This window comes from Rhamphochromis longiceps, linkage group LG9 (assembly GCF_057381845.1).
Source record: "Rhamphochromis longiceps isolate RC_006_pf linkage group LG9, R_longiceps_female_GT1.1, whole genome shotgun sequence".
NCBI classification, from domain to species: domain Eukaryota; kingdom Metazoa; phylum Chordata; class Actinopteri; order Cichliformes; family Cichlidae; genus Rhamphochromis; species Rhamphochromis longiceps.
In genome coordinates this window covers 34,773,375-34,786,491 of record NC_140565.1, presented here as the reverse complement: position 1 = coordinate 34,786,491, position 13,117 = coordinate 34,773,375, and the positions used below count along the sequence as shown (strand labels likewise).

Sequence of the window (13,117 nt, the reverse complement as noted above, 5' to 3'; positions counted from 1 at the left end):
GCAGCAGCGCCTCCCGGCCCCACAGAGCCCGGGACAGTCCACCCAACCCCACCACAGAGAAAACTGCACCCACCCCACCATCCACTCATCTTCCAGACTACATAAGACAATAGACGCCCAGGCTGAGATCTTCCTCCACCTCTCCTGTATCTCCCCTTCCTGAAGAGAGGAAAGCTCCTGCAAGATGTGACCATCTCCCCCACCAGTTGAAGAGCCCCCCAGGTGGTTCGACGCACCGGCGGCACCCTGCTCCAGGGCCGGGCCCCCATGCACCCACCCGCCCACAACCCCGGCAACACACCAACCAGGATCCAAGCCCCCGAGGCCCGGCCCGGGCCCCAGCCCAGAGACGGAGCGCCCCCAGAACCTCACGCCCATCCCGGACCCACCCAGGGCCAGCCAGGCTACCAGGTCAGTAACCCATGTCCGTCAGCACAGACCCTCCCCTAGCCCCGCTGCACGCAGCCGCGAGGAAACAGTCACCTGAGAGCCAACAGAGCCCCCAACCGGACATGACCGCTACCCCGGGTTGAGCCCCCCAAGGAAGATGCCTCCGGGGAACCCCCCGACGCCCTAAGCCTGTCCCTACCCCCACACCAATCACAACAGTGAAGGCGGGACCAAACTATGACCCCCCCACCCCCACTAGGTGATGGAGCTGATAAAAGGAGTCCAGAGCAATTGATCTGATGTGGTGGCAGAGGCTGTATCAAGACTAATGTAATCTAATAGATAATTTCTATATTGGTTAGAATTAAGATTATTTTTATTTTTCCAGTTCATGAGGACTGTTTTCTTGGCTATGCATAGGGCAGTGAAAATCATATGGGCTATATTCTTTTCTGAAGTGACATTATCTAAGCTGCCCAGTAAACACACTAAGGGGGAGGTTGGAATGTTACATTTCAGACACTTTGATAAGTCTTCACATATCTCGCGCCAAAACTTTTGCACTGGTGGACAGAACCAAAGAGCGTGGATGTAATTGTCTGGTGTATTGCCTTGACAGTGTGAGCAGTTGTTGGAAGATGTAAAGCCCATCTTGAACATCCGATGACCTGTATAGTGCACTCTATGTAGTATTTTGTATTGTATTAATTGCAGACTGGGATTTTTAATTAATTTAAAGGTTTTTAAGCAAATCTGAGACCAGAAGTTTTGGTCTAAGCTGACTGATAAATCTGCTTCCCACTTTGCAATAGGAAGGGATATTGATTCATCTAATTTAGAAAGTGTTCTGTATATTTTAGATAATAATTTGGGGGATTTAAGAGTAAGAAAATGTGCCGCACTTAGTGGTGTTTGTAATTCAACTTGACTGAGGTTAAATTTCTTTTTTACTATGGATTTAATTTGTTGATATTCTAAAAATCTTGTCTTGTTGATCCCATATTGTGCAACTAGTCTGTCAAATGGAATAAATTCTGTTCCCTCTAATATATGTTCTAAGTATTTAATTCCTCTACAACTCCATTCTGGGAAATTAATCATATTATTGTTTTGTAATATGTCAGGGTTATTCCAGATAGGTGTACGTTTGCATGGGATTAATGAAGACTCCGTTATTTTTAGAAACTCCCACCATGCTGTCAGAGAAAAGCTGATGTTGATACTTTTAAAGCATTCATGTCTTTTGATGTTTGAGCTAATAAATGGTAGGTCTGAAATCTCTAGATCCTTGCATAGTGCCTGTTCAACATCTAGCCAGGGCTCAACTAAGAAGGTATGTTTTAACCATTCTGAGATGAACTGAAGCCTGTTGGCTACACTGGCAAGGCTAGGGGCCAGGACTCTATTCTTCGGGTTTTTGGGGGATGTTGCTCCGGTCCGATAACTGGCAACCCACCCAACGTGCACAGTGTGAGGTCTCGCAGCAAGCTATCAAATACGGCGCATTTCTCTGCTTTTAAAAAAAACCGCTATGCGTCGCCAGGTGTTTCATCGGATACGAGGTGTTACCTCCTTTGACAATATCACAGTATCAGCTTAAAGCACTTGTTGCTGCTGAGTTTGCATCTTTTACTGTGAAGTACAGCCAGACTATTGACCGCTTCGCCTTGGACATTTTTAATCTGTAGCTCTGCTCTAACTGAACGTACGTACCTGGACCCGCCTACTATCCTGGGAAACGTAAAATGATTGGCTAGAAGTGTATCACAGCTCAGGAAAAAAAAAGCACCGAAATAACGCACCGAAATGTGCGCTGCTTTTCGGTCTGGTTACTACCGTTTATGTCAGAACCGGTGCCATCATGGCACCGGACACCGGTACCCATCCCTAATCACCAGTGTGTGAATGTGTGCGTGAATGGGTGGATGACTGGATATGTAAAGCGCTTTGGGGTCCTTAGGGACTAGAAAAGCGCTATATAAATACAGGCCATTTACCATTTACCATTTACTTCATATCCAAGATTTTCACTCAGCTCATGAAATCGCTTGGCATAAAGCATTAAAAATCCAGTGTGTATCATCCCGAATCACAGGGCGTGCTCAAGCGTTTCCATTAAAACATTAAAAGCTATGATGAGAAAGTTCTGCCTCGAGTCAGGAAGAGAGTGGGATGAGGGTCTGCCTCTTCTCCTTCTATTGGTGAGAGAGCGTGCGCAGGAGTCCACAGGTTTCAGTCCCGCAGATCTAGTGTTTGAACACACAGTGCGTGTCCCCGTGGCTGCTCAAAGAGATCTTCTCTCCAGACAAAGTTCTGTGACACAGATTCTGTTATAGGCACCCCAGACTGTAAGGCAAGGCAAGGCAAGTTTATTTGTATAGCACAATTCAACAACAAGGTGATTCAAAGTGCTTTACAGAGACTGTAGAAGAAAGCGTCATGTGACTTCATCTCGTCAACCTGATGAAGCCTTATTTTTTTCGCGAGGCAGGTGTAAACCCCTCTTCGTCCCCTGCTGCACCATCAGCCTTGCCTGTAGTTGTGTCAGCGGCCCCATCTGAGTATAATCCAGAAAGTGATGACTTAGTTTTCATTTGTGCTAAGGGTTGCTCCCGACTCAGAAACTCTGAAATATTAGTGAATTTAAAATACCACCTAAAACATTTGGATGACGCTGCCCAGAATGATTTGTGCTCTGATCAAAAATCACCCATCCCTGATTGCTGACACTCCATCTCGCACCACTGTCATGAACATGACGTAGATGTAGGTGACCATCCTCCGAACAAACAACACACTTATCGTGTGAACTGAACTATTAAATCTTTTTCTTTTTATTCTTTTACTGGACAGAGAGAACACGACTCACTTGCCAAAGTATTTATAATTATTTTATTGAATCATTACTTTCCGGAAAGGGATGTGCACCAGGCTAAACCAGCTGCAGATCTAAAACATTACAAGCATATCACCTATGTTATAATCCGCTTGCTCCTCCCCTACTAAACCGTCCCTTGATCTATTTCAATACTATATGTCTACCCTATAGCTGCAAAACTGTCTGCATCCTCGCTCCTCATGTTATTTTAGTAACCCTACTTGATCTGTGTGTTTGCGTTGCTTAGTTCCGCTTTTCTGTACTTCCTGTTCTTCACAGTTTCCTGTTTTTGCACAGTATTTCAGTCTGGCTAAGCAATTGGTTTGTGAGTCAAAGCTGGCCTGTTATTAAAATACATAAACAAAATAATCAAATAAGCACTAAGAAAACATATATGTTCCTCAACACCTACCAAATGCGCAGTTTTTCAGCAAGAAGTTTCCTACTTTTGATTGATTGATTGATTGATTGGTAATTTATTTCAACATGTGAACAATATACAAGTACATTTAGAAAAGAAATAAGAGAGAAAATAAATACTATACAAATTACATACAAAAAAACATTCTGATTAATTTACATGTTGAAAGGGAGTGGGAAGAAGTATACACTTATTTAATCCCACCCCTTTGCCATAAATTATCAGTGAATATTTAGTCAGCTTCCTTACTGATATAATTTGTAATAAAAATAGTGAACAGATTTCTGATATACTATATACTATAATATCACATCATGAATTTTTTGTTTGTTTGTTTGTTTTTAAATAGAGACATTCACTTAATTTAAATATTTTCCTTTTCTTTATAGATCGAGAAGATCATATTTTTATAACTCTTTTTGAACAGTTTTATGTTTGGACATTGCTTTAATTCCATATTCAGTTTGTTCCATAGTTTCACTCCATGAACAGAAACACAAAAGCCTTTTCTTGTAGTACGTACCTTCATTGTTTTGAAGTTACAAAAACCCCTTAAATTATAACTTCCTTCTTTCAAAAAAACATACTCTGAATATTACCTGGCAGTTCTTTATTTTTTGCTTTGAATATAATTTGTGCTGTTTGGAATTTCACTATATCGTCAATTTTCAATATTTCAGACTGCAAAAATAGTGAGTTTGCTAAAAATGGTCTAGCTGTCCCGAGTTCTAGTACATGGAGTGCCTTCTCATGCCGAAGGAAGACAAAACCCCATGTTTTTGTACAGATTTTCAAAAAGTAAACAGTGTGACCAAACCGGACTCCTATCCTCTCCCCCGAATGGAAGATTGTGTTGATAGGGTTTGCTCTGCAAAGTTTGTCACTTGATTTATTAAAGGGTTATTGGCAAGTTCCCCTCACTCCACATGCATCAGTTCCGCCTTCGTCACTCCCAATCACTTTCTCCAATATATATCGTCATGCCTTTTGCCATTCGAAATGCCCCTGCCACATTCCAACACCTTCACTAGATAAGCCACAGTGGCTTATCTAGTGAAGCAGGTGGGTCCGGTGCGCCCCCTCCTGGCCAAAATTCAGGCTGTCCTACATTTCCGTGTGCCTCGCACTAGATGTGAGATTCGCCGGGACCTCGGAATGGCTGGCTACTATCGTGGTTTCTGCAAAAAGTTTGCTGATGTAGTTGCACCTCTCACCAGTCTCACTGGTGTGTCAAAACCATTAGTGTGGTCATCCACATGCCAGAAACCTTTTCAGTCTGCCAAAGCTCAGAACACCAGTCTTTGCCACTCTTGATTTTATGCGTCCTTTCAAACTACAGGTGGATGCCCGCGCCAGCTGTGCAGGTGAGGTGCTGTTGCAGAAGGATGAGCAGGGTGTTGATCATCCAATCGGTTACTTTTAAAGGAAATTCAACATTCACCAGCAAAATTACAGTACCATAGATAAAGATTCTCTTTCCCTGTTGCTTGCACTACCACATTTTGGCGCTAAAACATATATAGGTTGCAGTTCATTGCCTGTCTTTGTCTACACCGATCACAAGCCCTTTGTGTTTTTGACTAGAATACACAATTCCAACTAGAGGCTCATGAGATGGTAACTCCTAGTAAAGGATTTTAATTTGGAGATCCATCACAAAAAAGGAACTGACAATGTGACAGCAGATGTACTGTCAAGTGGTTTTCTCCACTCCTGAGTGCCAAACATCTGTAGGGGAGATGTTTTGTCTTGGGAAGGGCGGTGTTACGGCCCTGGCCAGCTGTATATTTTGTGGTGTTCTATGTCTTTAAGAATCTATAGGTCCTTCCTGATTGGAGAGCTGGTGGCGGCTGATTGATCCCCTGATCATGTGGCTGTTTTTAAAAGATGCTACACCAGCAGTTGTCGGCGGCAGCGCCTGACAGCAGCAGACCTGACCCTGGCTTCCAAACCTTGTGTTACCCATGTGTGGCTCCTGAGATTTACTGAGTTTTTGTATATAGTGTGTAAATTAGTTCACTTGTAAATGGACAGTGTAGACACAAATAAACCACCGTTCACTTCAAAGATAGGCTTCTAGGTATGATTTGGGGGATTCGGGCAGGGTCACTTCCTTTCTTACCCTTATGTTATGGTCCTGTACCCCTAGACTGAGGCACAGAACACCTACAATGTCTCCAAAAAGTCGATTCTGTCCAGATTGGACAAGCTTAAAAACACACCAACATCCACCTACAATGTGTTTGTTGACATCTTGGATCCCACTAATGGAGGCAGTTTCAGTTTGTTCCACGACTGCATTTCACTCACTGCCTCTGTTTGTATCTCTGTCACTGCAGGACCAACACGGAGTGAGAAGTCAGCCCTCTCAGGAGGCCGACAAACCTCACAGAAGAAAGGGAGAGAAAAAATACAGCTGTGATGAGTGTGGGAAGAATTTTACCCATCTTGGAAACTTTAAAGCACACCAACTCGTCCACAGTGGAGATAAACCGTACAGATGTGACTTGTGTGGAAAACGTTTTACCCAGAAAGGACACCTAAAATCACACCAGCGCATCCACAGTGGAGTTAAACCATACAGCTGTGAGTTGTGTGGAAAGTCTTTTACCCACCCTGCAAGCTTAAAAACACACCAAGTCATCCACGGTGGAGTTAAACCATACAGCTGTGAGTTATGTGGAAAGTCTTTTACCCACTCTGCAAGCTTAAAAACACACCAAGTCATCCACAGTGGAGTTAAACCATACAGTTGTGAGTTGTGTGGTAAAGCTTTTACTTGCAGTGGTAACTTACAGCGTCATCAACTCATCCACTCTGGAATCAAGGCGTACAGCTGTGGTCAATGCGGTAAAGCTTTTGCTCGGAGTAGCACCTTACAACGTCACCAAGTCACTCACTCTGGATTTAAACCGTACAGCTGCGACTTGTGTGGAAAGTCTTTTAACGATCCTGCAGACTTGAAAAAACACCAACTCATCCACAGTGGAGTTAAAGTGTACATAGGTGAGTTTTTTGTAAAGTCTTTTACCCAGGCTGGAGGCTTAAAAAGATACCAGTTCATCCACAGTGGACTTTAAGCGTATCCTTAGACTGGGGCTGAAAATAAAGTGGGGCTTGTACGCTCTTTTTGTTTGCCATTTTTTTTTTGCTCATTGTGTTTTGTAGGTTTCCTTCAGCTTTTGGTTGGCAGCTTTCTTGTGGTGTAATGGGTAAACTAGCTGTAATTACTTTGATGTGTGTTATTTTGCACATCAACCCACCATGGCTAAGTTGGATCGATGCACCAAGGCAGATTTGTTGTTGGTGGCAAATTTTTTAATGTTGGTGTCCTCTTGAATCCAAAAAAGGCAGAAATTAAGCAGTGTCTGGCAGAGCAGATGGTGGAAAAAGGGGTAATTGCGAAGGTGAAACTTCGACCGGTTGATGCGTCTGGAGGTTTGGTGGTGGATGGAGGCTCCTGCTGCCGTTCAAGTCCCAAACATTATCCTGGCCAGACAATTACCAGAATTGATTACGGATGATCTTAAGCTTGCCCTTTGCCTGAAAGAGGTGGAGCTTTAGGCTAAAGCCAAAGAAGTTGAGCTACTGCATCTCCGAATAAGGCCTATGGAGCAATGTTACCTCTACCCCATTGAGTAAAAATGTGAGTAAAACTTGACTGATTCTCCTCTGACCAGTTTGATGCAAGAAAGCAAATTGCCTTAGTGCCACCTTTCAGAGAAAGTAAGGTTGACTCTTACTTTAATGCCTTTGAACGCATCGCAACCACTTTAAAATGGCCCAAGGACGTGTGGAGTTTGTTGTTGCAGTACAAATTGGTGGGGAAAGCACAAGAAGTGTGCACGAGCTTATCCATTGATCACAGTCGGGATTGTGAAATCCACTATTTTAGTGTTTTCTGAGTTAGTTCATGAGGCATGTTGCCAAATGTTTCGGTCCTGCGAAAAATCTGCCAACCAAACACATGTAGATAAGTTTGATAAGTAGTTAGGTGCAAGTAAAGTGAAGGATTTTACTTAGCTAAGACAATTGGTTCTGTTGGAACAATTCAAAACGTGTCTTCCAAAAAATTTTGTTATGTACCTCAATGAGCAAAAGGTGGATTCAGCTGCTGTTCTCGCAGATGAGTTTCTGTTGACCCATTGCGCTACATTTTAAGCTGTGTGAATATACTCCATTGTCCGCGCCTGCGAGGAGCTTAAGGGTTTCTCCTGCGCATCAAACACACCCTGATCCAGTTCCCATGAATGTTCGTGAATGCTTTTATTGCCATGACACCAGCCATGTCATTGCTAATTGTCTATCACTCAAACCTGGAGAAAACCAAAGAGTGTTGGTTTTCTCCAGGTTTGAGTCGGTTGGTCTCTATGCCTAATCCCGTCGGATCCTCCGGACCTTTCTTTTCAAAAGCGTTCGCCTCACCTACTGGAAAAGAGGAGGATCGTGTGCTGATTGTGATTTTGTCTGACACTGGGGCTACCAAGTCTCTCATTTTGGATAGCGCGTTGCCTTTTTCTAGTAACTCGTTTTGTGGTGCTGATGCTCTCGTGTGGGGAGTGGAGATGTATGTGTGTGTCACGGGCTCCGGTACACAGCGTTTTCCTACAGTCACCTCTCGTTTCGGGCCCGGTAGCAATTGGGGTGCGCCCTCGCTTGCACGTACAGGCGGTTACTATTATTCTGGGGAATGATCTAGCAAATGGAAAGATTTTCCCAATCTCCGAGGTAATTGAAAACCCCATCGATGATTTGGTTTTTGTTTCTGAATCTGCTGCTGACAGTCTGCCCTCTGTTTTCCCTGCCTGTGTCGTCACATGTGTGTATAAGTGCAGATACAGTGATGTTGATTTGTCTGACTCTTTCCTGTGTTCTGAAGATGATCCTGTGAAAGCTGAGCCACCTGTGGAAAAAGAAGAAAAATGTGTGTCTGATAGCCTGCTACCTGCTACACCTGACCTGTCTATTGAGGCAAGTAAAGCAGATTTTGTCCATGTGCAACAGAATGATCCAACTCTGGCCAAATGTTTACTTGCTGTAAATTCCAACGAGCAAACCCCCATGTTTACAGCATTGGCAACAACGTGTTAATGCGTAAATGGCACCCTCCCTCATCAAGTGATCTTGGGTGGAATGTATTTCAACAGGTAGTTGTATCACAAAGGTTTCGACCCCAAGTAATCAGTCTTGCACATGACAGGTCCTGTACCCCTAGACTGGGGCACAGCACACCTACAGTGTCTCCAAAAAGTTGATTCTGTCCAGATTGGACAAGCTTAAAAACACACCAAGTAATCCTCCTACAATGTGTTTGTTGACATCTTGGATCCCACTAATGGAGGCAGTTTCAGTTTAGTCCATGACTGCATTTCACTCACTGCCTCTGTTTGTATCTCTGTCACTGCAGGACCAACACGGAGCGAGAAGTCAGCGCTCTCAGGAGGCCGACAAACCTCACAGAAGAAAGGGAGAGAAAAAATACAGCTGTGATGAGTGTGGGAAGAATTTTACCCATCTTGGAAACTTTAAAGCACACCAACTGGTCCACAGTGGAGATAAACCGTACAGATGTGACTTGTGTGGGAAGAATTTTACCCAGCAAGGACACCTAAAATCACACCAAGTCATTCACAGTGGAGTTAAACCATACAGCTGTGAGTTGTGTGGAAAGTCTTATACCCATCCTGGAAGGTTAAAAACACACAAACTCATCCACAGTGAAGAGAAAGCGTACAGCTGCGAGTTGTGTGGTAAAGCTTTTACTTGCAGTGGTAACTTACAGCGTCATCAAGTTGCTCACTTTGGAATTAAGGCGTACAACTGTGATCAGTGTGGAAAAACTTTTGCTTGTAGTGGCCGCTTACAACGTCATCAATTTACCCACTCTGGAATCAAGGCGTACAACTGTGATCAGTGTGGAAAAACTTTTTCTTGCAGTAGCCACTTACAACGTCATCAAGTTACTCACTCTGGATTTAAAGCATACAGCTGCGACTTGTGTGGAAAGTCTTTTAATGATCCTGGAAACTTGAAAAAACACCAACTCATCCACAGTGGAGTTAAATCGTACATGTGTGAGTTGTGTGGAAAGTCTTTTACCCAGGCTGGAAACTTAAAAAGACACCAAGTCATCCACAGTGGAGTTAAACCATACAGTTGTGAGTTGTGTGGTAAAGCTTTTAGTTGCAGTAGCACCTTAAGACATCATCAAGTTACTCACTCTGGAATCAAGGCGTACAGCTGTGATCAGTGTGGTAAAGCTTTTGCTTTCAGTAGCACCTTACGACATCATCAAGTTACTCACTCTGGAATTAAGGCGTACAGCTGTGGCATTTGTGGAAAAACTTTCAGGACGCTAGGTTACCGCAATATTCACGTACGGATTCACACCAGACATGATGTTTACTCCTGTGATCTGTGTGGCAAACTGTTTACAACATATCCACACTTGCAACGCCACAAACTTACCCACACTGAGGAGAGACCTTATAAATGTGACCTGTGTGAAAAGGCTTTTAAAGAGCCACGTTTCCTGAGATTTCACCGTCAGATCCACACCAGAAAGAGACTATAAGTGCAGTTACTGTGAGGTATGTATTTGTATTTGTACTGTTGCCGCTATTTTGAAGTATTACGTGAATGAAGTTTAACCCTCTCAAGGCAGCCGTTGCCGATTTGCAACAGTTAAAAACTAACAACCTGATTACCCCACATACATATTTTATGAGTTTTTTTTACACAGAAGTACCACTGCAGGACTTGGTTGTGCATTAGCAACAAAAAGTTTAATTTGAGCCTGAGAGGGTTAATTTCAAAGCTAAATTAGACATGAAAACTTTATGGACAGAATATTGAGTCAAATCAGATACAAATCTCCTGAAACTTGTTGGAAAAAGTAAAGTTTTAAAAGCTCCTCCCCTTTCTCTCTGTCTGACATTCACAATCCAATGGATGCATCGGAGAGCAGCTTGGGGTCAGTATCTTGTGGCATGCAGAGTAGAACATCCAGGGGTTTAACCACCAATCTTCCCATTAAGTAGATTACCTAGAAATGAAGAGTCATTTTCGCCCAGTAAGCTGAGCGTTATAATGTAAACAGTAAAATGTGGATGTTTGCAGAGATGCTCTTTATTTCAGGCAATATTCGGGATAAAAATGTTGAAGGAATTGCCTGACCTTCACTGTCTGTGTGTCTTTGTTTAGAAGCAGAGCGACACAGATGGATCCAGTTCTCCACCCTGTCGTCACTGTGGTGGTGGGAAAGCGTTTCAGTCAGCAATGGAGTGTAAAACGACATCAACGTACACAGAGTGGTGACAAAATGAGCTACTGCAAAGAATGTGGGAAAAGCTTCCCCACATCAAGTGAATTAAAAAGACATGAATTCTGTCACAGTGGGGTTAAAAAGCAGCTTCAAGAATCTCAGTTCATACTCCAAACATGAACGATCCCATGCTGTAAATAGTTTTACTCTTACTAATGTGCAAAAACATTCACTTCATTTTCTGCTCTGTGCAAACATCAGCGTGATCATGCAGGACTGAAATCACTGGATCACAATGGATCTGAAGAGACAGTGAATAATCCTGGATGTTAAATTTATGAATCTGCAAGTATAGATATCTACGCCAAGATTTTTTCCTTTTCTTACAACCACTGATCAATGGCCATGAGTACCATTCGCAGAGAATAGGGATATACGTGAAAATGGAACGACCATCTCTGAATCGAGGAGGGGGCCTAAGGGTACATCTTTCACCATCTTACAACGCTATGATTGCAGCCATTCCCCAACTCTCTGTGAATGGTACTCATGGCCATTGATCAGTGGGTTTTGGTCAGTGGTTGTTGATCAATGGTCATGAGAATTTGCATAATTAAGATTAAGGAACTGACCTCCCAGCCCATTTTTCCTTCAGTGGGCTGTTTTCAGTCATTATTTAAATGTACTGTTTATAAGGTTGGGGAAACCTGCAGTCAGCTGAGACTGAAGACGTCACTTGGATGAGTGACGAAACGTTTCTCCGACAAAACGCTACGTCCAGATGAACAGAATCAACTTTTGGAGATTTACTTTCCTGGATGATTGAGCGTGCATCAAGACGTTAGTAGAATTTAGTACTTTAATTTTTATGTAGCAATGGTATCTGTTATACAGAACTGATACTGCAGCAGTCCTCGCCCGTAAGTTTAATACATATTTAAAGATTTAATTTGTGCAGTATTTGCTTTTTTTGATAACCAGCCAGGGGCGGATCTAGAAGGGTGGCATGGGGTGGCAAGTGCCACCCTAAAATGATCCCTTGCCACCCCAAGTGCTACCCCAGTTTTGCATATGACAGTGTTGTTTATTAAAATAAGATAGCATTAACACTTTAAGCGTAATTACTGTCAACAGTGAATATAAATGCTAAAACTGAATATATTCTATAGTGTTACCCCCCCTTCACCAGTAACAAATGGTTCAGCCCACAGCAGGACCGGCTTTTTTCTTGTTTTCAGTAGCCAGCGATGCTTATGATTGTGTCGGAGCACAGTTTGAATAACACCATGGGAATTTCAGATTTCACACAGGTGGTCGGTTGTTACACTCTGGAAATGGAAGCAAGGTGAGTGTTATTAACCCTCTGTGGTCCACGGACATGCTGCACCTCCAAATCACATGACTGATGTAAGCTGACACAGCAACAAGCTGCAGCCATGCTGAGTCTCTATTTCAGCCCATATTGAAAGTTCGGACTTCAAAGTTTTTAAATTTTAATTACAGGCCAGTAAATCCAGAGTTATGATCATATATATCAGCCACGCTTTTTTTCTAAACACTGTCGTCACATTTTTATGTGTGTGTTTTTTAAGCGTTTTCTAAAGACTGCGCGAAAACAGTAAAGAAAGGGAAAAAAAGCCACCTGTTTCCTATCGGGGGAAAAATGTACCATGTCGACCAATTTTTTAAAAAAAAGGCAACACGTAGGATTTGGTTGTTTAGGAAGAGGGAGAGTTTTGGGAGCAACGGCAGCGAGACAGAGTGAGAGAGAGAGGGTTTTTAGATGTGGGAGATTTGTGACGTTTAGTGTGGAGTGTATAGTTAGTGTGTTGTGTTGTCTTGTGTAGTTAGTTTGTTGTGTAGTCGTTTTGTTTTGTGTGTCAGTGAGGGCACTAATGAATGTCACAAAGGCACATTTGCAATGTAAACACTGCCACTAAGGAGAAAACCAGCGGAGTGATACACCTCCTGTTGTCAGGCCTGCAGGTTTGTCCCTGTGCTGTTCTCCTGTCTCTTGGTGGAAAAACATTTTTTTTTAACTGGCACACATCATTTGTGGGGCATCTTAGTGCAACACCTGATTGTTCTCTCATTTTAGTTTTAGTAATACTTTTAAATGGTTGTACAAAATGAAAAAAAAAAAACCGGCAAGTGTATTGGCTGC

The 13,117-nt window shown here is 42.9% G+C and overlaps 1 protein-coding gene across 2 annotated transcripts in view; it reads left to right on the top strand.

Annotated features, from left to right (window-relative positions):
• LOC146662755 (uncharacterized) overlaps positions 1-12,881 on the top strand; it is a 49,124-nt gene extending 36,243 nt beyond the window's left edge. For both annotated transcript variants that reach the window (XM_085419329.1, XM_085419330.1), the window contains 4 exons: positions 6,029-6,695; positions 8,569-8,660; positions 9,097-10,279; positions 10,893-12,881. In XM_085419329.1, coding sequence (XP_085275455.1) covers positions 6,029-6,695; positions 8,569-8,660; positions 9,097-10,263 — 1,926 coding nt within the window. In that variant the 3' untranslated portion in view covers positions 10,264-10,279; positions 10,893-12,881. The remainder of the gene's footprint in view (positions 1-6,028; positions 6,696-8,568; positions 8,661-9,096; positions 10,280-10,892) is intronic.
• Positions 12,882-13,117: the final 236 nt, after the last annotated feature.